This window comes from Scyliorhinus canicula, chromosome 2 (genome assembly GCF_902713615.1).
Source record: "Scyliorhinus canicula chromosome 2, sScyCan1.1, whole genome shotgun sequence".
Classification (NCBI taxonomy): Eukaryota; Metazoa; Chordata; class Chondrichthyes; order Carcharhiniformes; family Scyliorhinidae; genus Scyliorhinus; species Scyliorhinus canicula.
The window spans coordinates 182,448,178-182,471,058 of record NC_052147.1 but is presented as its reverse complement, the minus strand read 5'-3'; the positions used below and the strand labels follow the sequence as shown (position 1 = coordinate 182,471,058).

Genomic DNA, 22,881 nt, shown 5'->3' with positions numbered 1-22,881 from the left:
ATTCAGCTCCTTTATTCTTCCTACCAAAGGACATAACTTCATACTTTCCCACATCATATTCCAACTGCCAAGTTTTTTTTTGATGAACAATTTTAATGAGGTATTTTTTGGCATTGTAAACAGTAGAATTACAGAACGTGAAAACAAAAGGACTGTACAATAAACAAAGTACACAGTGCAATTGCCCTAACCCGTCCTACCCAGATCTGCCTAATTGATCCCCTATACTATATTCCCCTAACCCTCCCTCCCTCCCCCCCTCACCCCCCAGCTGACGATTAATTCTCCACAAAGAAGTCAATGAATGGTTGCCACCTCCGGACGAACCCGAACAACGACACTCTCAAGGCGAACTTGATTTTCTCTAAGCCCAGGAAACTCGCCATGTTTGACAGCCAGGCTTCCGACTTCAGGGGCTTTGCCTCCCTCCAAGCTAGAAGTATCCGTCTCCGGGCTACCAAGGAAGCAAAGGCCAAAACGTCGGCCTCTTTCTCCCCCCCGGATGTCCGAGGCCTCTGAAACCCCAAAAATCGCCACCTCCGGACCCATTGCCACCCTTATGCTCAATACTCTAGACATGACATCCTCGGATCCCTGCCAGTATCTCCTAAGTTTTGGACACGCCCAAAACATGTGGACATGGTCTGCCGGTCCTCTCAAACACTTTACACACCTGTCCTCTACACCGAAGAATCTGCTCATCCGGGACACTGTCATGTGGGCCCGGTGGACAACCTTAAACTGAATCAGGCTGAGCCTGGCACATGTTGCAGTCCCATTAACCCTGCTCAGCGCGTCCGCCCACAGGCCTTCCCCAATCTCCCCTATCTGCTCACCTAACTTGTCTATAATCCCCTGTAGAATTTTTATGTCATCCTCACCACTTGCCTTCCCATCTACTTTTATGTCATCGGCAAGCTTGGCAATAGCGCATTCACTTCCCTCGTCCAAGTCATTAATATATACGGTAAATAATTGTGGCCCATCTATAAGATGCACTGCAGCAACTGACCAAGGCAGCTGGTGAGACAGGATGGTGATATCTGAGACATTGGTATGATTTGTTGAATTTGAATTTTTTTAGGCCTTTGCATGATTCTGTGGGTTAGCTCTCCCAATTTTGGATTAAGCTCCCAGATGTTTCCAAGGAAGACTTTGTAGGGTCAACGGGGCTGGGTTTGCCGTTGTCATCTCCGGTGCCTAGATTGAACAAGGCGGTCTGCCCAGTTTCATTCCTCTTTGATTTTGTCACGGTTTGACACAACTGAGTGTCTTGATGAGCCATTCCATAAGGCATTCAAGAGTGAATCACATCTGCCAGATTTTCTTTCCAAGAGAACCACATGAGTTTTCACAATCATCCACGATGGTTTAAAGGTCACCATAACGAAGCGTAGCTTTTAATTCCAGATTTTTATTGATTAAATTTAAATTCCACCAGCTGCCATGGTGGGATTTGAACCAGAGTCTCTGATATTAGCTTTGGCCTCTGGATTGCTAGCCCAGTGATATTATCACCACACTACCATCTACCCCCATCAGGTTGTAGAACATATATGCATGACTGAACACTTGATTCGCAAATGGCAGTAACACATAGGAGGACTGTACAATTTTTCCCTCTGCTCCCAAATGCATACGCTTAAAAGGGAAATACAGCAGGGGATCCTGTTCCTGATCACTGTTCAGTGATGTCAGCAGACCTGCACACACTAAGGACACCCAAACGGGGCTACAGTGATGCTCCCATCTTTGCTGAGCATATTTTTAAAAATACTATTTCACAGGATGTGGGCATCGTTGTCTATGCCAGCATTTATTGCCCATCTGTAATTGTCCTTGTGAAGGTGGTTGTGAGCTATCTTATTGAACCGCTGCAGTCCACGTGCTATAGGTACACCCACATTGCTGATCGGGAGGGAGTTCCAGGATTGACCCGCAACAATGAATGAATGGAATTATAGTTCCAAGTCAGGATGGTGTGTGACTTGGAGGGAATCTTCCAGGTGGTGGTGTTCCCATGCGTCTGCTGTCCCTGTCCTTCTAGGTGGTAGAGGTGCAGGTTATCCTGTCAATATAGATAATTTCCAGGTCCCCAAATTAAAAAACAACATTTAGGTTTTTTTTTTGAGTTCAGGTTTTGCTCAGTTGGCTAGACAGATAGTTGGTGATGCAGAGTGAGCCCAACAGCGCAGGTTCAATTCCCGTACAGGCTAAGGTTATTCACAAAGGCCTGCCTTCTCAACCTTGCCCCTCGCCCGAGGCGTGGTGATCCTCAGGTTAAATCACCACCAGTCAGCTCTCCCCCTCAAAAGGGAAAGCAGCCTATGGTGATCTGGGACTATGGCGACTTTACCTTACCTTGTTAAGAGCCACATCCCAACACAATAAAATATGGGAGTGACAGGGGAGGCATAAGTTGTTTGCCAAGAGCAAAGGAATTTGAAACGGGGCCACAGAATCAATTTGCAGTGATTCCATATCCATATGGTTCCAGCCAGCAGATTTCCGTGAGGCAACATCTCAGGGAATTGACTGCAAACGTTACCAGCGAACGTTTAGCGGGGATGGTAGGCTGGAAAGAAGATAGAACTTGCATTGATATTGCACCTTTCTATACTTGCTTTCCCCTTTAAAAGGGCTATAAATTAAATAAAGTGTCACTTGATCCAATTCCATAAGAAACCAGAAATAGCAAACTTTGTTTAAACAGTGTTGGCAAGGTGGTTCATAGAACATGAGACAGCTGTTTGAACTCAGTATTACTTGTGCAAAATCAACAATTTTTTCTGAATGTTTTCATGATCTATTTGGGCTTGGAGTAGAGGTTGAAGTATTTAATGCATTTATAAGAAGAACAGACTACTCCGGGAATGAAGATATGGTAAGCCACCCATTCCAAATCAGAGTAACAGATACAGTATACCCCTCCATTTTAAAACCAGAAACTGTAGACCCTCCATTTTAAATCAGACAGTTGACAAAACAATGGCACAAACCTTGAGCTTGGGGTAGATCTGTCTAATCATGGAAAGGTTCAGAGCATTAAGGGCCTTTGGCCGATTTAGAGTGATTATTCCAGCACATCCAGACTTCACCAAGTGCACTTCTTTTTCCAGATTGGCATTTGTAGACATCTAAGACACACAGTACAAAACATCAATGGCATTTGAATGACAGGCTTTGATAACAACTTTCAATAAACGTATTTCTACATAATAGCTCACTGCTGTACAGGCCTTGACAGAAGGATGTCCATTACCTTCCTCAGCCACCCTCCGATTTTCATTTGAAGTCACCTCTAAGTGTTCTAAAAACTAACTTGATGTACAGAAACTGCTTCTTCAGTGTAGGGGAGATAAAAGGGACTGCTTTTGACATTCTGAGGACATCCTCAGACCAATTGAATGCACGTCCTGTAATACATGCAAAGTCAAGGACGCTATCGTTGTCCTAGGTGACCATATGTGCAAGAGGTGCTGCCAGTTGCAGAAACTTCCAGTTTTTGGAGCTCAGGCAGCAGCTGGAGTCACTGTGGCACATCCACAAGGCTGAGAGCTACATGGATAGCACGTTCAGAGAGATGGTCACACCACAGCTTAACGGCCTGGAGGCAGACGGGGAACAGGTGGCCAGCAGGCAATTCGACAGAATTATGCTGGTAGTGCAGGAATCCCCCAGGGTCCTGCTCAGATGTTCAGTTTTGGAAGCTGGTGAGACGCTGGTTCCTCAGATGAGTGCAGTGAGAGCCAGGCTTGTGGCACCACGAGCAGCCTGGCTGCATGGGAGGGAGGAAGAAGATGGAAAGAGCAACAGTCATCGAATAGAATCCCCACAGTGCAGAAGGAGGCCATTCTGCCCATCGAGTCAGCACTGAACTTCTTAAAGGTTACCGTAGCTCGGCCCACTCCCACATCTTCTCCATAACCTCTCCTAACCTTCGGACACCAAGGACAATTTTAGCATGGCCAATCCACCTAACCTGCACATCTTTGGACTGTGGGAGGAAACCGGAAAACCCAGAGGAAACCCATGCAAAAATGGGAAGAAAGTGAAAACTCCACACAGACAGTCACCAGTGCTTGGAATTGAATCCAGATTCCTGGCCCTGTGATGCAGCAATGCTAAACTCTGTGTCATCATGCCACCGGAGTTAGGGGATTCCTTAGTTAGGGGATCAGACAGGTTGTTCTGTAGCCATAGATGTGACTCCAGGATGTTATGTTGCCTCCCTGGTGCCAGGACCAAGGATGTCATACAGCAGCTGTAGGATATTCTTCTGGGGAGGGTGAACTGCCAAAAGCTAGGGTTCACATTTGTACTAAGTACTTAGGTAAGAAAGGAGATGAGGTCCTGCAATCAGAATTTAGCGAGTGAGGTAGAAAATTGGCAAGCAGGACCAGTAATCTCTGGATCACTCCCAGTGCCACATGCAAGTGAGTGCAAAAATAGGAGGATAAGGCAGAGAATGCGTGGCTGGAAGGCTGGTGCAGGATGGAGAGCTTTAGATTGCTGGGACTGGTTCCGGGGTGGATAGTAGCTGTACAAGCAGACAGATTGCTGGTGCTGTTGGGGGCGCTTTATAATAACATTGCAGAGGTGTGGGCACAGCACTGTAGGAAGGATGTAAACGCATTGGAGAGAGTGTAAAAGAGGTTTACAAGATGGTCCAGGGGGTGAGAAACTTCAATTATGAGGATAAATTGGAGAGGTTGGAACTTTTCTCCTTGGGAGAGAAGAAGGCTAAATAAGATTCGCAGAGATGTTCCAAATGGTGAGGGGCTCCTATTAAAATGAAGAACAATGAGACGGCACAGATTTAAAGTGATTTACAAAAGAAGCAAATGTGATGGGCATTTTTTTTCACACAACGAGTGGTTTAGATCTGGAATGCACCATCTGGAAGTGTGGTGGAGATAGGTTCCCTTGAGGAATAGAAACAATGTGCAGGGTTAGGGGGGAAAGGAAGGGGAATGGCATGAAGTCACAATGCTCTTTTGAGCAACCGGTGCAGACACAATGGGCCAAATGGCTTCCTTCTGAGTCATAACAATTCTCTATTTCTGTGAATGTGCAAACATTTTTATTATGTGGGGAAACATGGCAGCTAATATTCACACAGCAAGCCTTTTAAAAAGAAAATGAGCAATGATCTGTTTCTCTGATAGCATTGGTTAAGGGAGTAATATTCGCCAGGACACTGGGAAAGCTCCCTTTTCTTCTTTACAGAGTGACATGTGATCTTTACATATGAATTCAGTTCCCAACTGAAGATTCTGTGTTGGTATCTAAAGCAGGAATTCACAAAAACCATACGACATCCATTGACAAGGTTGGTTAGGTTTCAAAAACAAAATAAGAATAAAAGAGCTCATATGTGATGATGCAGCTCACAGATAAAGTCACAGAGAAACCATTTCAATAACTATCATTCCACCATGTGGGGATAACAGCAGCAACGTCACCTTAACTAAAGCAGCAAGTTAATTATTTGCTGGTTACTCACTCTGTAAACTTAAATGGCATAAAACTATGCCTACATTTGTATTGTATTTATGTTACAAAAATAAATGTTAAGGCAAGCTTTGTCTTTTGACTTGAGATTGCAAAGTAAGACCATCAGACCACAAGACATAGGAGCAGAATTAGGCCACTTAGCCCATCGAGTCTGCTCTGCCATTCAATCATGGCTGATATAATAATAATAATCTTTATTGTCACAAATAGGCTTACATTAACACTGCAATGAAGTTACTGTGAAAAGCCCCTGTTGACACATTCCGGCACCTGTTCGGGTACACAAACGGAGAATTCAGAATATCCAACTCACCTAACAGCGCATCTTTCAGGAATTGTGGGAGGAAACCAGAGCACCTGGAGGAAGCCCACGCAGACACAGGGAGAACGTGAAAACAGACAGTGACCCAAGCCGGGAATCAAACCTCGGACCCTGGAGCTGTGAAGCAACAGTGCTACCCACTGCGCTACAATCCTGCCCATATGTTTGTCATCCCCATTCTCCTGCCTTCTCCCCATCAATAAGATCATCATACAATCTGCCACAGTACAGAAGGAGGCCACTCGGCTCATCGAGTCTGCACCGACCCTTGGAAAGGGCACCCCACCTTGGCCCATGCCCCCACCCCAACCCCAGCCCTCTCCCCGTAACCCCATCTAACATTTTGGCTATTAAGGGGCATGGCCAATCCACCTAACCCACACATCTTTCGACTGTGGGATGAAACCTGAGCACCCAGAAGAAACTCACGCAGACACAGGGAGAATGTGCAAACTCCACACCAACAGTGGCCTGAATTGAATCCGGGTCCCTGGCGCCGTAAGGCAGCAGTGCTAACCACTGTGCCGCCATGCCGCTCTTTGTTCGCGAAATGGCAGATTATCAATGCAGTTTGTTTGTGATCCCCAAAATAGTTTGATGTGTACATTAAGGCAGATGGAACAAGTGAAATATGGGAAATTGAAATATGAAAAAAAAAAATGAAAATCGCTTATTGTCACAAGTAGGCTTCAATGAAGGTACTGTGAAAAGCCCCTAGTCGACACGTTCCACCGCCTGTCCGGGGAGGCTTTTACGGGAATCGAACCGTGCTGCTGGCCTGCTTGGTCTGCTTTAAAAGCCAGTGATTTAGCCAAGTGAGCTAAACCAGCCCCTATGTTTTTGTTTATGCAAATTGTTGTTAGCAATCCAATTTGGAGTCTGTAATTAACTCAAGTGTGTAATGTGTTGGCATTTTCATGACCAAGTTTTAGTGTGAATAGTCCATTAAAGTTAATGGGCTCGACTCAGCGGACTCAAGTTACAGTTCCTCTGAACGGCAGGTTTAGTGGGGTGTTTCTTAGCCGCTCTGGTGAGGGCAAGATCCTGATCTTGCTGGGCAGAGCTGGTCGGGTGACTCACACAAGGTTTTGTGCCTGGTGCAGAGCCCGATTTGGGGTTCACACACGATTCACCCATTGCCCCTGGATCTGCGCTGGGTACAGCGGGGTCACATCCAACATTAAACCTGCCAAAGTCAAATAATCTAATGTTCAGACAATATGGATAATAAATTGACAGGGGATGATCACATAACCCAAGAGCATAGTTGAATTCTGGATTAGGCTGTCAACTGAAAATATGATAAGCTTTAACAGTAGCATTATCACAAAGTAAAACGTTAAATTAAATTGTAACATTAACCGTATGCATTAATCTGCTGAGCGACAAGTTGCAAACCACTCCAAAAATTTAAATATTTTATTTATGCAATGATTTCTTAGTCCTCAAATAAATATTGGGGGGGGGGGATATTTTACACAATCATATCAGAATGACTCAAGAGGGTAATTGAAATTTAATCTGTAGTATGTCAGTTGAATAAGGAAAGCGAGAGACTAATATCGTTCTCGCTGCTGGCAGAAATAACTCTCCAGCACTGGAGAATGTTCATGGGCTACAAAAGTGGTGTAATATGATGCCACTAACAGCAGGACTTAAAATAGGAATGTACAGTTTACATTGCAAACACAGCACTGACTAAAGATAGTGACGGTAATTCTACAAAGCAATACATTGGTATGGGTGCAGGTGGATTGCAAGAATACAAACCAAAGGGTGATAGGTGACAGACCTCTGAAACATTAAGCAACAGAACCAATTTAATGTGTCATTGTCTATATGTGCAAAGTAGGATACTGCTTTTAACTTTTAACACCAATAAAAATCAAAACTAAAATAAACTAGTTGGGTGAGCACATCATTTGTACAGAGCTCCCCCTGGTGTAATATCATGCAAATACAATCAGTTCTCGAACTTGCATCTTTACAGAATTATATAATCATAGAATCCCTTCACTGCAGAAGGACGCCATGTGGCCCATCAAGTCTGTACTGACCCTCTGGAAAAGCACCCCCATATCCCCCACCCCAGGCTGCTCTTTCAAGGGGTCGGTGCAGACTTGATTAGCCGAATGGCCTCCTTCTGCACTGTAGGGATTCTATGGTTTTATATATATATATATATATACTATCCTTTTTTTAATCAATGTATTTCATTCCAAACATATTCTTTTTTTTTATAAATTTAGATTACCCAATTATTTTTTCTATTAAGGGGCAATTTAGTGTGGCCAATCCACCTACTCTGCACATTTTTGGGTTGTGGGGGCGAAACCCACGCAGACACGGGGAGAATGTGCAAACTCCACACGGACAGTGATCCAGAGCCGGGATCGAACCTGGGACCTCAGCGCTGTGGGGCGGTTGTGCTAACCACTAGGCCACCGTGCTGCCCTATTCCAAACATATTCAAAGGACAAAAATATAAATAATCTGGGGAACATCCTCCCCAACTCACAATTATACAGTCTGTGCAGTTTCCCCTTTTTACACCCCCTCCCACCCCCAGCGATGAACAATTCCTTAAACATGGTCGTGAACAGTCCCCACAATGTCTCAAAGCCCTCCGCTGACACTCCCCAACATATCTCACCCCCAGCTCCTCCTCCCATTTCTCCTTGATGCTCATCACTTGCGCTCTCCCCTATTCCCCCATCTACCCATATATGTCCCCAATCCTATCGTCCCCTTTCATGTCCGGAAGCACCAACCGTACCAATAGAGCATATTTCGGTAGCCTGGGAAAATCTTTCCACACCTTCCGTGCAAAGGCCTACACTTGTAGAGACCTAAATTCACTTCCCTTCAGGAGCTATACCCTCTCCCACAACTTTTTCAGACTTGCAAAACTTCCCTCCAAATTTAAGACCCTTGCCCTCACCAGCCCCACCTCTCTCCACCTCCTGTACATACCATCCGTCTCCCCCGGTGTGAACTCGTGGTTCTCACATAACGGTGTTAACACCGACATCTCCTTCATCCTAAAGTGTCTCCTCAGCTGGTTCCACATCCTAATCGTGGCCTGTACGACCGGGTTCTCAGTATATCTCATTTGTGCCAGCGATAGGGTCGCCGTCACTATGGCCCTCAGGCTGGACCCCCTACCTACAGGGCTCTTCCTCCATCGTGACCCATTCTAATCCTTCTCCTTCCCACCGCCTCACCTGCTCCACATTCGCTGCCCAGTAGTAGTGCATCAGATTTAGTCATGCTAATCCTCTTTCTGCCTCCACCTCTATAGCAGTGTCTTCTTTATCTGTGGCACCTTCCCCACCTATATAAACTCTGAAATCACTGCGCCCAGCTTCCGGAAAAAGCCTTTGGAATCAAGATCAGAAGAGCCTGGAATAGGGCAGCACGATGGCACAGTGGTTAGCATTGCTGCCTACGGCTCTGAGGACCTGGGTTCGAATCCCGGCCCTGGGTCACTGTCTGTGAGGAGTTTGCACATTCTTCCCATGTCTGCGTGGGTTTCACCCCCACAACCCAAAGATGTGCAGATTAGGTGGATTGGCCACGTTAAAAATTGCCCCTTAATTGGAAAAAATAATTGGGTACTCTAAAAATTTTTTTTTAAAGAAGAGCCTAGAATACAAATAGGAACCCTGGAAGGACATTCATTTTTACCACCTGGGCCAGTGTCGGTTGTAACGTATCCCATCTCTGAAAGTCCTCCCTAACCTACTCCACCAACATTGTCGGGTTCCATTTGTGCATCGTAGCCCACTCACCTTTCATCTGTATCCCCAAATACCTAAACCTGCCCCTGGCTACCCTAAATGGCAACACCCCTAAATTAGGTCCCCAACACATCTCCTTCATCGGAAACACCTTGCATTTTCCCACGTTCATCTTGCAACCCGAGAAGGCCCCGAACCTCTCTAATAAGCCCATAATTCTCACCCTACTCTCCAGCAGGTCTGACACATACAACAGCAGGTCGTCTGTACACAGCAACACCTGGTGCTCCCTAATTCCCCTCATAATCCACTACCACTCTGCTGACCCTCTAAGAGCCATAGCGGGTTCTATCGCTAGCGCATACAACAGTGGCGACAGCGGGTACCCTTGCCTTGTTCCCCTCTGCAACCCGAAATTCCGTGAACTCATCTTGTTTGTCCATACTCTCTCTGGCGGAGCCACATACAGCAGACACACCCACACCACAAACTTCGGCCCAAACCCAAACCTTCCCAGACCCTCTAACAGGTACCGCCACTCCACCCGTTCAAAATCCTTCTCCGCGTCCATAGAGACCACCACCTCCAGTGCCTGTCCCCTCAACGGGGTCATGATCATATGCAATACTCACCTAATATTACTGGAGTGATGCCTTTTCACAGTAACTTCATTGAAGCCTACTTGTGACAATAAGCTATTATTATTATGACTTTCATGAAGCCTGTTTGATCCTCTACGACCACCCCTGGAACGCAACCTTCCATCCACCCCGCCACGAACCTAGCCAACACTTTCAAATCTGTTTTCAACAGAGATATGGGCCTGTATGACCCACACTCTAGCGGGTCCTTCCCTTTCTTTGGAATTAGCCTGAAAATCGCCTGTGTCATTATCTTTGGCAGCTCTCCCTTCTCCAGCTCCTCACTAAACGTCCCGAATAAACGTGGTGCCAACTCCGTCGCAAACTCCTGATAGAACTACGGCGGGTAACTGTCCGGCCCCAGGGCCCTCCCAACTTCATTCCTTTTATGCTCTCCATCATCTCTCTCAGGCCCAGTGACTCCTCCAGCACCCGCCTCCTCTCCTCAACCAGCCGTGTGAATTCCAGCCCATCCAAAAACCGCCCCATGTCCTCTTCCTCACACCCGGTAATGGCCCTATACAGTTTCTCATAATACTCTCTAAACGCTTCATTTATCCTCCCCGGCTCCAACACTACCTCCCCCTTCCCAGTCCGTACTCTCTGGATTTCTCTGGACGCGGCCTGCCTCCATTGCTGCTGGGCTAGCATGTAGTTCGCCTTCTCTCCACATTAATACTGCACCCCCCTTGCCCTCTGTAGCTGCCCAAAAGCCCTTCCCCATCGTCAGCCTGTCAAACTGCCCCTGTAACATATTTTTCTTCGCCAATCCCTCCATGGTGGGGGCCCTCGAATATTCCCTGTCCACCTCGACTATCTCATCCAATAATCGTCCATACTTCTCTTCCTATCTGCGTGCATCTAGAATGAGATAATCTCCCCCCGAACTACCGCCTTCAATGCCTCCCAGAATTTCCCATTTTGGTTCACCTCCACATAGTCTTTAATCACCAACTGCACCTTATCGCAGAACCCCCTGTCTGCTAACAGCCCTGGGTCCAGCCTCCATCCCGGCCTCTGTTCCTGCCTTGAGCTAAGTTGAACCTCCAGCCAGTGCGGCGCGTGGCCAGAGATCGTGATTACCGCATACTCTGCCCCCACCACCCCCATCAACGCCTCTCAGCTCACCACAAAGAAAATTAATTCTGGAGTATACTTTGTACATGTGCGAGAAGGAGTACTCCCTCTCCTCCGGATGCAGTAGAGGGGGCAGAAGAGGATTCTGGGAGAAGTCAACTCAGTCACCCCGACTGTACTGTGGATTGCCGAAGAACTGGGGTGGAATTCTCCGCCGCCGGGATTCTCTGTTTTGCCGGCACCCAGGTTTTCCAGATGGCGTGATGCCGCCCCACAATGGTAAACCCCAATGATCGGCCGGCGTAACAGAGAATCCCGTCGACAGGTCGGGGCAGAGAAGTGGCACGGCGGGGCGGAGAATCCAGCCCCTGGTGTCAAAGAGCAGTTAAGCCCGAAGCACTGTGAGGAGGAGGAGAAGCAAGGGTAAAGAAGGATATCAGGGCAGGCAGGCAAATGATTGGCTGGTGACTGGGGAGTAGTTTTTATTTTTATTTTCCCTTGTTCTCTCTTGACTTTGTTGGAAAGTTAACTTAAGGGTTTAGTCATGGCAGGAGATCCCAGCCCGTGTCATACTCCTCCTGTACGATGTGGGAATTCAGGATCCCTTCCAGTGCCCCTGACTCCTTCACGTGCAGGAAGTGTGTCCAACTGTAGCTCCTGTCAGATTGCCTGACGGCTCTAGAGCTGTAGGTGGATTCACTTCGGAGCATTCACAATGCTGAGGAAATTGTGGATAGCACCTTTAGTAAGTTGGTCACACTGCAGATAAAAATAACTGAGGAAGATAGGAAATGGGTGACCACCAGACAGGAAGAGTAGGAAGGCCGTGCAGGGGTCCCCTGCAGTCATCTCCCTCCAAAACAGATATGCTCTGTAACTAATAGATTACTGTCATTTGTCCAGTACATTTTTAATCAATATATTTTGTGCACATATGCTCATCAAGGATAAGGGATGGCAGTAACTGTAGGCTTCGAACATCTTCTAAATGAACTCGGTGTCCCTGCTCAAATCTACTTTTTCAATTAATCATTTTAATTTCTCAAACAGTATTACAAAACCAGGAAGATTAAATAACAAACATCAATGCACACTTACCAAATGTTTCTGTACAATCTGTAACCTAGAAAGTGCCCTCACCCTGAAATAAATAACAGAAATAATGACGATTAACGACCGAGCCTGAACCAGATTTTCAGATTATACATAATTACTGGTTGACAATTGAAGCTTTCAAGACTGAGTTGGATATCGGCCGTGATCTAATTGAATGGTGGAACAGGCCTCCTGATGCTTCTCTCTCTGTTCCTATTCTTCCCATGAACCCCACAGTGTTCATGGACTAAAGTAAAAATGTCTATGTCTCTTTCTTCCCGTAACTGGGCATCTCTATTCATTAATTCTCTCTCCATTTATTTGAGTAAAATATAGAAAGCAGGAGACATTTCCGCATTGTGATTTCTGGCTCTCATTCATACCCTTTTTGTTTCTAAATTTAGAGTACCCAATTATTATTTTTTTCCAATTAAGGGGCAATTTAGCACGGCCAAGCCACCTAACTTGCACATCTTTGGGTTGTTGGGGTGAAACCTACGCAGGCACGTGGAGAATCTGCAAACTCCACAGGGACAGCGACCCAGGGCCGAGATTGAACCCAGGTCTTTAGCAGGCCATAGGCAGCAGTGCTAACCACTGCACCACCGCACCACCCCTCTCATTCATACACAGCTCTGAAGAAAACAGGCCGATGTTCTCTAATGATAAAAAGAGATTTGTATTTATACAACACTTTTCACAACCTCTGTACATTGCAAAGCGCAGCCAACAAAATACTTCTGAAGTGCAGTCAATGTTGTAATTTAGAAAAGCGACAGCCAACTTGTGCATAGCAAGGCCCCACAAGCAGCAATGTGGTGGCAACCAGATAATCTGTTTGGCTATGATAAATACTGACCTATATTTCTTCAAAACAGTGCCACAGGTTTTTATTTATATCCACCTCAAGGGCTAGATGGGGCCTTTGTTTAAAATCTCACCTCAAAGATGCTAACTCCCACAGATACAGCATTCCCTCAGTACAACAGAGTGCCAGCCTATGTTTTATGTTCTCAAGAGTGGGATACGAACCTCTAACCTTCTGACTCAGAGATGACAATGCTACCACTGAGCCACAACTGACACCTGATTGACTGATTTGATTTATTGTCACATGTACCGAAGTACAGTGAAAAGTATTTTTCTGCGGCCGAGGGAACATACACAGTACGTACATAGTAGACACAAGAATAATCAACATGGAACATTGACAAATGGTATATCGACAGTGATTGGTTACAGTGCGGAACAAGGGGCCAAACGAAGCAAATGCATGAGCAAGAGCAGCATAGGGCATCGTGAATAGTGTTCTTCCAGGGAACAGATCAGTCCGAGGGGGAGTCGTTGAGGAGTCTTGTAGCTTTGGGAAGAAGCTGTTCCTATGTCTAGATGTGCAAGTCTTCAGACTTCTGTACCTTCTGCCTGATGGAAGGGTCTGGAAGAAGGCAATGCCTGGGTGGGAGGTGTCTCTGACAATGCTATCAGCCTTCCTGAGGCAGCGAGAGGTGTATGCAGACATGCCAAATTTCTTTAGCTTCCATAGGAAGTAAAGACGTTGTTGGGCTTTCTTGACTGTTGCATCAAGGTGAGTGGAGGAGGACAGACTGTTGACCCAATGTGCGCGATACTCCCGTAATCTGGTTGGAAAGCCATACAGTAAAGCTTGCAACTGAAACGTTCCCATAGGTACAGATAGGTACAGATAATGGCAAATGCCATTTTCCTTGATGTTCCTTGGATATATAAAAATCTAAATGGAGAGTTAGCTACTCAGAAATGTTTTTCTTTTGCTATTGTGGCAAAGAAATATTCTGAGGCACAGAATCGTTACATTGCAGATGGAGGCCATTCAGCCCATCAAGTCTGCACTGGCTCTCTCAAAACACATAATAATAATCACTTATTGCCACAAGTAGGCTTCAATTAAGTTACTGTGAAAAGCCCCTAGTCGCCACATTCCGGCGCCTGTTCGGGGAGGCCGGTACGGGAATCTACCTAGTCCCACTTCCCTGCCTCATACCATTAACCTTGCATATGCATTCTTTTCAGATAACAATCTAATTCCCTTTTGAATGCCTCGATTAAGCTCCCTCCACTACCCTCTCAGGGAATTGGTTTGCTTCAACTACCCTCCAAGTGATAAAACTTTTTCTCACATCACCTTTACTCGTTAGCCAATTATTTTGAATCTGTGCCCTCTAGTTCTTGATGCTCTCTTAAATGGCAACAGTTTCTCACTATTTACCCTGTCCATACCCCTCAGGGTCTTGCACAGCTCTGACATGTATCCTCTCAGCCTTCTTTTTCCAAGGAAAACAGTCCCAATCTCGCCAACCTATCCTCATGAATATAGTTCTTTGTCCCTATAATAATTCTTGTGAATCTCCTCTGCACCGTCTCCAATATCTTCACATCCTTCCTCAAACATGGTGCCTGGAACTGGACGCAGTACTTCCGATATATCTTATACGAGGTCAACATGACCTCCTTACTCTTGTACTCAATGCCCCTATTAATAAAGCCCAAGATACCATACACTTTATTAACTGCACTCTCAACATCCCCTGACATCATCAATGACTTACGTACATATACACTAAGGTCCCTCTTTTCCTGCACCTCCTTTGGAGTTTCTCCCTTTATTTTAGAGTGTCTCCAAATCTTTCTGCAAAATGAATCACCTCACACTTTTCTGCATTGAACTTCACCTGCCACTTGTCTGCCCAATTCACCAACAAGTCTGTGTCCTTTTGAAGTTCAAGACTATACACATCACAGTTGGCAATGTTTCCAATGTTTTGTATCCTCTGTAAATTTTGAAATCATGCCTTGAATGCCACAGTCTGGGTAATTAATATATATCTGGAAGAGCATGGTCCCAAAACGACCCCTGGGTACTCAACTACAAACCTTCCTTCAATCTGAGAAACAACCCCTTATCACTGCTCTGTTTTCCGTTTCTAATCCACGTGCCTACTTTCCCTTTTATTCCATGAGCTATAATTTTTTTCACAAGTCTGTTGTATGGCATTGTTGGACCTGGTTCTGGAGGAGTTGGCCTTTTGAAAATTCATATACAATCAATCAACAGTGTCACTCTTGTTACCACCTCAAATGCCCAGCAAGTTAGTTAAACATGATTTTTCCTTAATGAGCCAAGGCTCTCCTTAATTGCCCTGCACTTGACTACTGATTTTGTCCCGAACTTTCCAGAGGTTTTCTACCAGGGGCAGCACGGTAGCACAAGTGGATCGCACTGTGGCTTCACAGCGCCAGGGTCCCAGGTTTGATTCCACACTGGGTCACTGTCTGTGCGGAGTCTGCACGTTCTCCCCGTGTCTGCGTGTGCTTCCTCCGGGTGCTCCGGTTTCCTCCCACAGTCCAAAGACGTGCAAGTTAGGTGGATTGCCGTGATAAATTGCCCTTAGTGACCAAAAAGGTTAGGTAGGGTTATTGGGTTACGGTGATACTAGGGTAAGAGTAGGGCCAGTCAAGGACAGTGGTGGGGAGTTGTGTGTGGAGGCTGAGGAGATAAGCGAGATACTAAATGAATACTTTTCGTCAGTATTCACTCAGGAAAAAGATAATATTGTGGAGGAGAATGCTGAGACTCAAGCTATTAGAATAGATGGCATTGAGGTGCGTAGGGAAGAAGTGTTGGCAATTCTGGACAAGGTGAAAATAGATAAGTCCCCGGGGCCTGATGGGATTTATCCTAGGATTCTCTGGGAAGCCAGGGAAGAGATTGCTGAGCCTTTGGTTTTGATTTTTAGGTCATCATTGGCTACAGGAATAGTGCCAGAAGACTGGAGAATAGCAAATGTGGTCCCTTTGTTCAAGAAGGGGAGTAGAGATAACCCCGGTAACTATAGGCCGGTGAGCCTAACGTCTGTGGTGGGTAAAGTCTTGGAGAGGATTATAAAAGATACGATTTATAATCATCTAGATAGGAATAATATGATTAGGGATAGTCAGCATGGTTTTGTGAAGGGTAGGTCATGCCTCACAAACCTCATCGAGTTCTTTGAGAAGGTGACTGAACAGGTAGACGAGGGTAGAGCAGTTGATGTGGTGTATATGGATTTCAGTAAAGCGTTTGATAAGGTTCCCCACAGTCGGCTATTGCAGAAAATACGGAGGCTGGGGATTGACGGTGATTTAGAGATGTGGATCAGAAATTGGCTAGTTGAAAGAAGACAGAGAGTGGTAGTTGATGGGAAATGTTCAGAATGGAGTTCAGTTACGAGTGGCGTACCACAAGGATCTATTCTGGGGCCGTTGCTGTTTGTCATTTTTATAAATGACCTAGAGGAGGGCGCAGAAGGATGGGTGAGTAAATTTGCAGACGACACTAAAGTCGGTGGAGTTGTAGACAGTGCGGAAGGATGTTGCAGGTTACAGAGGGACATAGATAAGCTGCAGAACTGGGCTGAGAGGTGGCAAATGGAGTTTAATGTGGAGAAGTGTGAGGTGATTCACTTTGGAAAGAATAACAGGAATGCGGAATATTTGGCTAATGGTAAAATTCTTGGTAGTGTGGATGAGCAGAGGGATCTCGGTGTCCATGTACATAGATCCCTGAAAGTTGCCACCCAGGTTGATAGGGTTGTGAAGAAGGCCTATGGTGTGTTGGCCTTTATTGGTAGAGGGATTGAGTTCCGGAGCCATGAGGTCATGTTGCAGTTGTACAAAACTCTAGTACGGCCGCATTTGGACTATTGCGTACAGTTCTGGTCGCCTCATTACAGGAAGGACGTGGAAGCTTTGGAACGGGTGCAGAGGAGATTTACCAGGATGTTGCCTGGTATGGAGGGAAAATCTTATGAGGAAAGGCTGATGGACTTGAGGTTGTTTTCGTTAGAGAGAAGGTTAAGAGGTGACTTAATAGAGGCATACAAAATGATCAGAGGGTTAGATAGGGTGGACAGTGAGAGCCTTCTCCCGCGGATGGAGGTGGCTAGCACGAGGGGACATAGCCTTAAATTTAGGGGTAATAGATATAGGACAGAGGTCAGAGGTGGATTTTTTACGCAAAGAGTGGTGAGGCCGTGGAATGCCCTGCCTGCAACAGTAGTGAACTCGCCAACATTGAGGGCATTTAAAAGTTTATTGGATAAGCATATGGATGATAAGGGCATAGTGTAGGTTAGATGGCCTTTAGTTTTTTTCCATGTCGGTGCAACATCGAGGGCCGAAGGGCCTGTACTGCGCTGTATCGTTCTATGATAGGGTGGAAGTGAGGGCTTAAGTGGGTCGGTGCAGACTCAATGGGCCGAATGGCCTCCTTCTGCACTGGATGTTCTATGTACCACTGAGATCAAACTACCTTTCTTGTAGTCAGCTTTATCCTCGCAATCCTTTTGGAACAAGGGTGTAACATTCACTATTGTCCAGTCCTCTGGCATGATCCCTGTGTCTAACGAAGACTGGAAGATTACCACGTGTGGCTTTGCAATTTCCACTCTCACCTCTCAGTAACACTGGGAGAATCTCATCCAATAATCTTTCTATCTCCACTCTGGCGTGTTTTTTGACCTTTTCCATTGGTCAACCTAAACGTTATGATACAAAGAACAAAAAACAATACAGCATAGGAACAGGCCCTTCGGCCCTCCAAGCCTGTATCGGTCATGATACCAACTATGATCACTGTCCCCTCAATGCTCTTCCCCTGATATTTGATCCACTTGAGCCAGCTGCCCCAGAACCAAGGCCAACACTGCCTGCCTTCATTCACAAATTCTCAATACCTCATGTCAGCTATCAATCAAAGTTGCTGATACACACTCCAACGGCCCAGAGAGTTTAGCAGTATTCCTTAAGAGTTATTAAAAGTGGTGCATTTGACAGCTCATCTTAAAGCATGCCAAACCTTATACTGACCATCTTATATAGTGGATAAATCACATCGGAAAAAACACACCCAATATAAACAATGCAGACTGTAATACAAACTGGTGGTAACGTTGTCTAAAATTACACAAAAAAGTCCTTGAAGCTGCTTACAAACTCAATAGAAATCCACCAAGTGACCAGATTATGTCATTACAATAGGTTGAGAAAAGCAATGTCATGGAAACATTGTCACCTTCAGGTTCCCCTCCAAGTCATACACCATCTAATTCTGACACGTAATCCCATTCATTCTTCAACATTAATCAGGTCCTGGAACTTTTTACTTAATACCAACTTGCAAGTACCAATTATACAGAAACTGCAGCTGATCCAGAAATCCCACCACCACCGTTTCAATGTAACTAGAGATGGGCAACAAATGCAGCATTGTCATTGTTGGTCACATGCCAAAAACAAATTAAAACAAGCTTATGTCGCCAAAGCGCATTATACATATGGACATAAAGTGTAATAGGATAAAGCTGGAAAACAAATTGACAAAAATATGGTAAAAGTAAGTTAACTGTTGCAGATAGGAAGCATGCACAGATACAATATTAAAATATATACAACATAAAGCTAGCTGGATCTATGTATACTTCCTGCATTTACACCACTTTTTTTTTAATTTTAGAGTTCCCAATTCATGTTTTTCCAATTAAGGGGCAGATTAGCATGGCCAATCCACCTAACCTGCACATTTTTGGATGTGGGGGCGAAACACAAGCAAATACGGGGAGAATGTGCAAACTCCACCCGGGCAGTGACCCAGAACTAGGATCAAACCTGGGGCCTCGGCGCCGTGTGGCAGCCGGGCTAACACACTGCGCCACCGTGCTGCCCTAATTTACACCACTTTAGTGACCATAAACTAAATTGTCCATACTATTTCCATCCTATGCTTTCTCCAGTCGTGGAACTACAATCTGCCAAGAATGAAAAACAAAATGAAACCATGGAAAATAGAAGGAGGAGGCCATTCAACCCTTCAAGCCTGCTACACCATTTGTTATGATCATGGCTTATCATCAAATTCAATACCCTGATCCCGCCTTCCCCCCATATCCCTTGATCCCTTTGGCCTCAAGAGCCATATCTCATTCCTTCTTGAAAATACACGTTTTAGCTTCAACTACTTTCTGTGGTAGCGAATTCCACAGCTTCACCACGCTCTGGGGAAAGAAATTTCTCCTCACCTCAGTCCTATAAAAGATTTAACCCTATCCTCAAACTATGACACCTAGTTCTGGACTACCCCACCATCGGGAACATTTCTAAAGCATCTTTTCATGACCTCAAGATATCTCAAAGCTAATTAAGCACTTTTGAAGTGTAGGAATTGTGGGAATGCAGAGAATTGCAGGAGCTAATATGGACAATGCAAGGTCTCACAAAGAGTAATCAGGTACATGACCAATCTGTTTGAATGATGTTATTTGAGGAATAAATATGGGTCAGGACACCAGGAGATCTTACTTGCTTTTCTTCACATAAGATCATGGAACTTTTATGTTCCGATGAGGGCAGATGAACAAAGAAAAGTACAGCACAGGAACAGGCTCTTTGGCCCTCCAAGCCTGCGCCAATCATGCTGCCCTCTAACCTAAAACCTTCTACACTTCCATATCCTCTATTCCCATGCTATTCATGTATTTGTCAAGACGCCCCTTAAATGTCACTATTGTGTCTGCTTCCACCACATCTTCCGGCAGCAGGTTCCAGGTTCCCACTACTCGCGGTGTAAAAAACCTCCCTTGCACATCTCCTCTAATCTTTGCCCCTCGCACCTTAAACTTATGTCCCCTAATAATTGACTCTTCTACCCTGGGAAATAGCTTCTGACTATCCGCTCTGTCCATGTCCTCATTATTTTGTAGACTTCTATCAGGCGCCCCTCAACCTCTGCCATTCCAGTGAGAACAACCCACCTTAATTTAACATTTCATCCAAAATAAAAAGTATCTCCAACCATGCAACCCTCCCTCAGTACGAGTGTCAGCCTGGATTATTGTTCTCTGTTTTAACTTATATTTGCAGTTTTTACCCATTTCCCTTGCTGATGCTATTCAGTGCTCTGCCTCTATTAAACCTAACTACTGATTTGTTGGGGGTATGTGTTTAGATCTCTGCATCTACTTATATTTACTATGTCAAAACATGAAGCTCATTCTTGTATAAGGTGCCAATATAACATTCTCATTCAAACTAAATGTCATAAATATCCCACTCATCTCCAGTTCCCAAAAGTTAACTAAATAAATTAACTTTCAGAACTTCAAAGCCCCAAATCAGCTAAACAACTTACATTGCAGTGACACTACACTTAAAATAATACGGCCAATGTAGGTGGTAGTTTATCATTAAGAGAGAGCACTGAATATAAAATAAAATCTGATGTTTTTTTTAAATCAACACAAGTAAGTTTGATCCATGTTATTCTGCTTCATGTTGCTCACACTGGAAGGAAAACTGTACATCTCTAAGACTGCAAACAGTTTAATAGTTGTGCATGCCCAACCTCATGGTATCAGAATTTTCTTAAACTGAATAGTTGAATAGGACAACAAAGCCAATTGCTTCCTGCTCCCTCACACCAACCTCATGCCCCAGTCCAACTACTTGCATAGGTTGAAGCAGAATTTTTAGTATACTGTGTGACTTTAGAGCTTTGACCTTCACATTACTGACCTCCACCCCATGTCACCCAACTGCCACTGAAATTTTTATCAATGTTTCTGGACCCTTTCAACTCATTTTTTCTCCCATCCTTCATCTTGCAGAAACACCTTATTTAAAACAACTGAGTCATTATCATCCAACACAGCGAGCCTTCAACTATCACCCCAGTTATTACTTCTCCAAAATCCTCCACCTCTCCCTCCCAACTTAAATATTCTGAAAACCCCTTTTCCAACAAAGCTTTCAATTACCTCTCGCACCAGATCCTTTCTGCTCTTTATTTCTCCTTCTGTTAAATGCTTTGGGCCATTTCCTATTTTAAAGGTGCTACACAAGTGTAACTTGCTTTTGTTATTAATCACAATAATCTTTACCCCAATCAGATGGTCATAAAATCATTTTTTATCAATGTTTTTCTTACAGTCAGAATGTTTTGTGCTGTGTACATACATACATACCATATATTGTGAAGACCATTAGTGGTGGTTGCAATTTCATTTATTTATTGTATTATGGGAGTAGTGGGAGTGTCTTATTGTTTACCTATGAACTCCATGTTTTTAAATCTGTATATGTACCTGCAGACGAAGATGTTCTAATGGTCTAGTGGCTATGAAGCATGGAGAAGAGATTTGGGAGAATAGTCCAAGGTCCCAGGAGCAGCAGTGTACTGCAAGATGTTGGAATCTAGGATCATTGGAATGAGAGCGAATGGATACAGGAGCACTGAGGGACGATTCTGGGGGTTTAACTGTGGGAGGTGGGGGCAACCTCGGACTATGGGACCACTGGAGGAGAAGGGTTTTGAATTCAGAAAAGATGCTGACTTGATTATACATAGTTTTTTTTTAAAAACATACTTTTGAACAAAGGTGACCGCCAGAAAGACGTCCGCAAAGCAAAAGATGGCATCGACAATATCATTATTACCCAATGTTATAGTGAAAAGTCGTCACTGCCTTTTAAGTGCAATTTAAATGTTCATGCAGCCTGAAATGTGACGGACAAGTTACAGCGAAACGCTGCCCTGAGTCTGCAGCACTAACACACACAGTTCTTTCAGGAGAGGGGTCACCCACCTGGGCTGAGCCGTGAAAACCCAGAGACTCATCCCCAAACTGTTAGACTGAAGCTGCAAATTCGTCCCCTCCAGTAACAGCCGCCCACCTTATATCACAGCCACACATCAGCAGCAGCAACACGGCCAAGAGCTGCCCTTCCCCTAACATCCTCACCTTTCTCCTGATAGTGCGCCCCCCAGAGCACGGAGGAACCACAATCAACAGTTATGGTTTTAAAATTGGCTGTTTCGCATCATCTTCTAGCTAGATTGAGTCAAAACCATACAAGATTAATAAATTACTTTTAAACGCCCCGAGACACGATTAAATCGGTTATATTCCCCACTCACAGCAGTGACAGGCACAGGGTTGTGAGACTTTGCAGGCGTATTGCGTGCTGGCGACTTCGGTCTCCAAATATACTTTTGTAAGTGCAAACTTCAACGAATAGGGCAACGGTTTTCCCCATCGGCCTCGGCACATACACGGAACAGCCTCAGATAGTATTTTTTGGTGAGGGAGGAGATGAATGCGTCTACAATGTTCACACTCTTTCCAGGGGCGTAGCTTGACAGATGTCTTTAAAAAGATGCCCTACACATCTTGTGCTTTGCCTGGAATAGGGTGTAGTGAGGAAAAGATACGACAATATATGCAGGTGATATCTAATCTAATAGAAGTTTTCATTATAAAGCTACAAATAAAATCTCAGTGCTCAAGTGCATCATAACTCTCATTTATATTTACTGTCCAAAGATGTGCAGGTCAGGTAGATTGGCCACGCTAAATTGCCCCTTAGTGTCCAAAAGGATAGGTGGAAATATTGGGTTATGGGGATAGGATGGGGATACCTA

At 44.9% G+C, this 22,881-nt stretch overlaps 1 protein-coding gene across 2 annotated transcripts in view; it reads right to left on the bottom strand.

Moving 5' to 3' along the window:
• hibch (3-hydroxyisobutyryl-CoA hydrolase) overlaps positions 1-22,181 on the bottom strand; it is a 234,870-nt gene extending 212,689 nt beyond the window's left edge. The window contains exons 1-3 of one of the 2 annotated variants that reach the window (XM_038789153.1): positions 22,134-22,181; positions 12,396-12,438; positions 3,000-3,137 (exon numbers count right to left, since the gene is read on the bottom strand). In XM_038789153.1, coding sequence (XP_038645081.1) covers positions 3,000-3,137; positions 12,396-12,438; positions 22,134-22,153 — 201 coding nt within the window. In that variant the 5' untranslated portion in view covers positions 22,154-22,181. Of the gene's footprint in view, positions 1-2,999; positions 3,138-12,395; positions 12,439-22,045 lie in introns of both variants that reach the window. The other variant, XM_038789152.1, reaches the window with a different exon arrangement.
• Between the last annotated feature and the right edge of the window lie 700 nt (positions 22,182-22,881).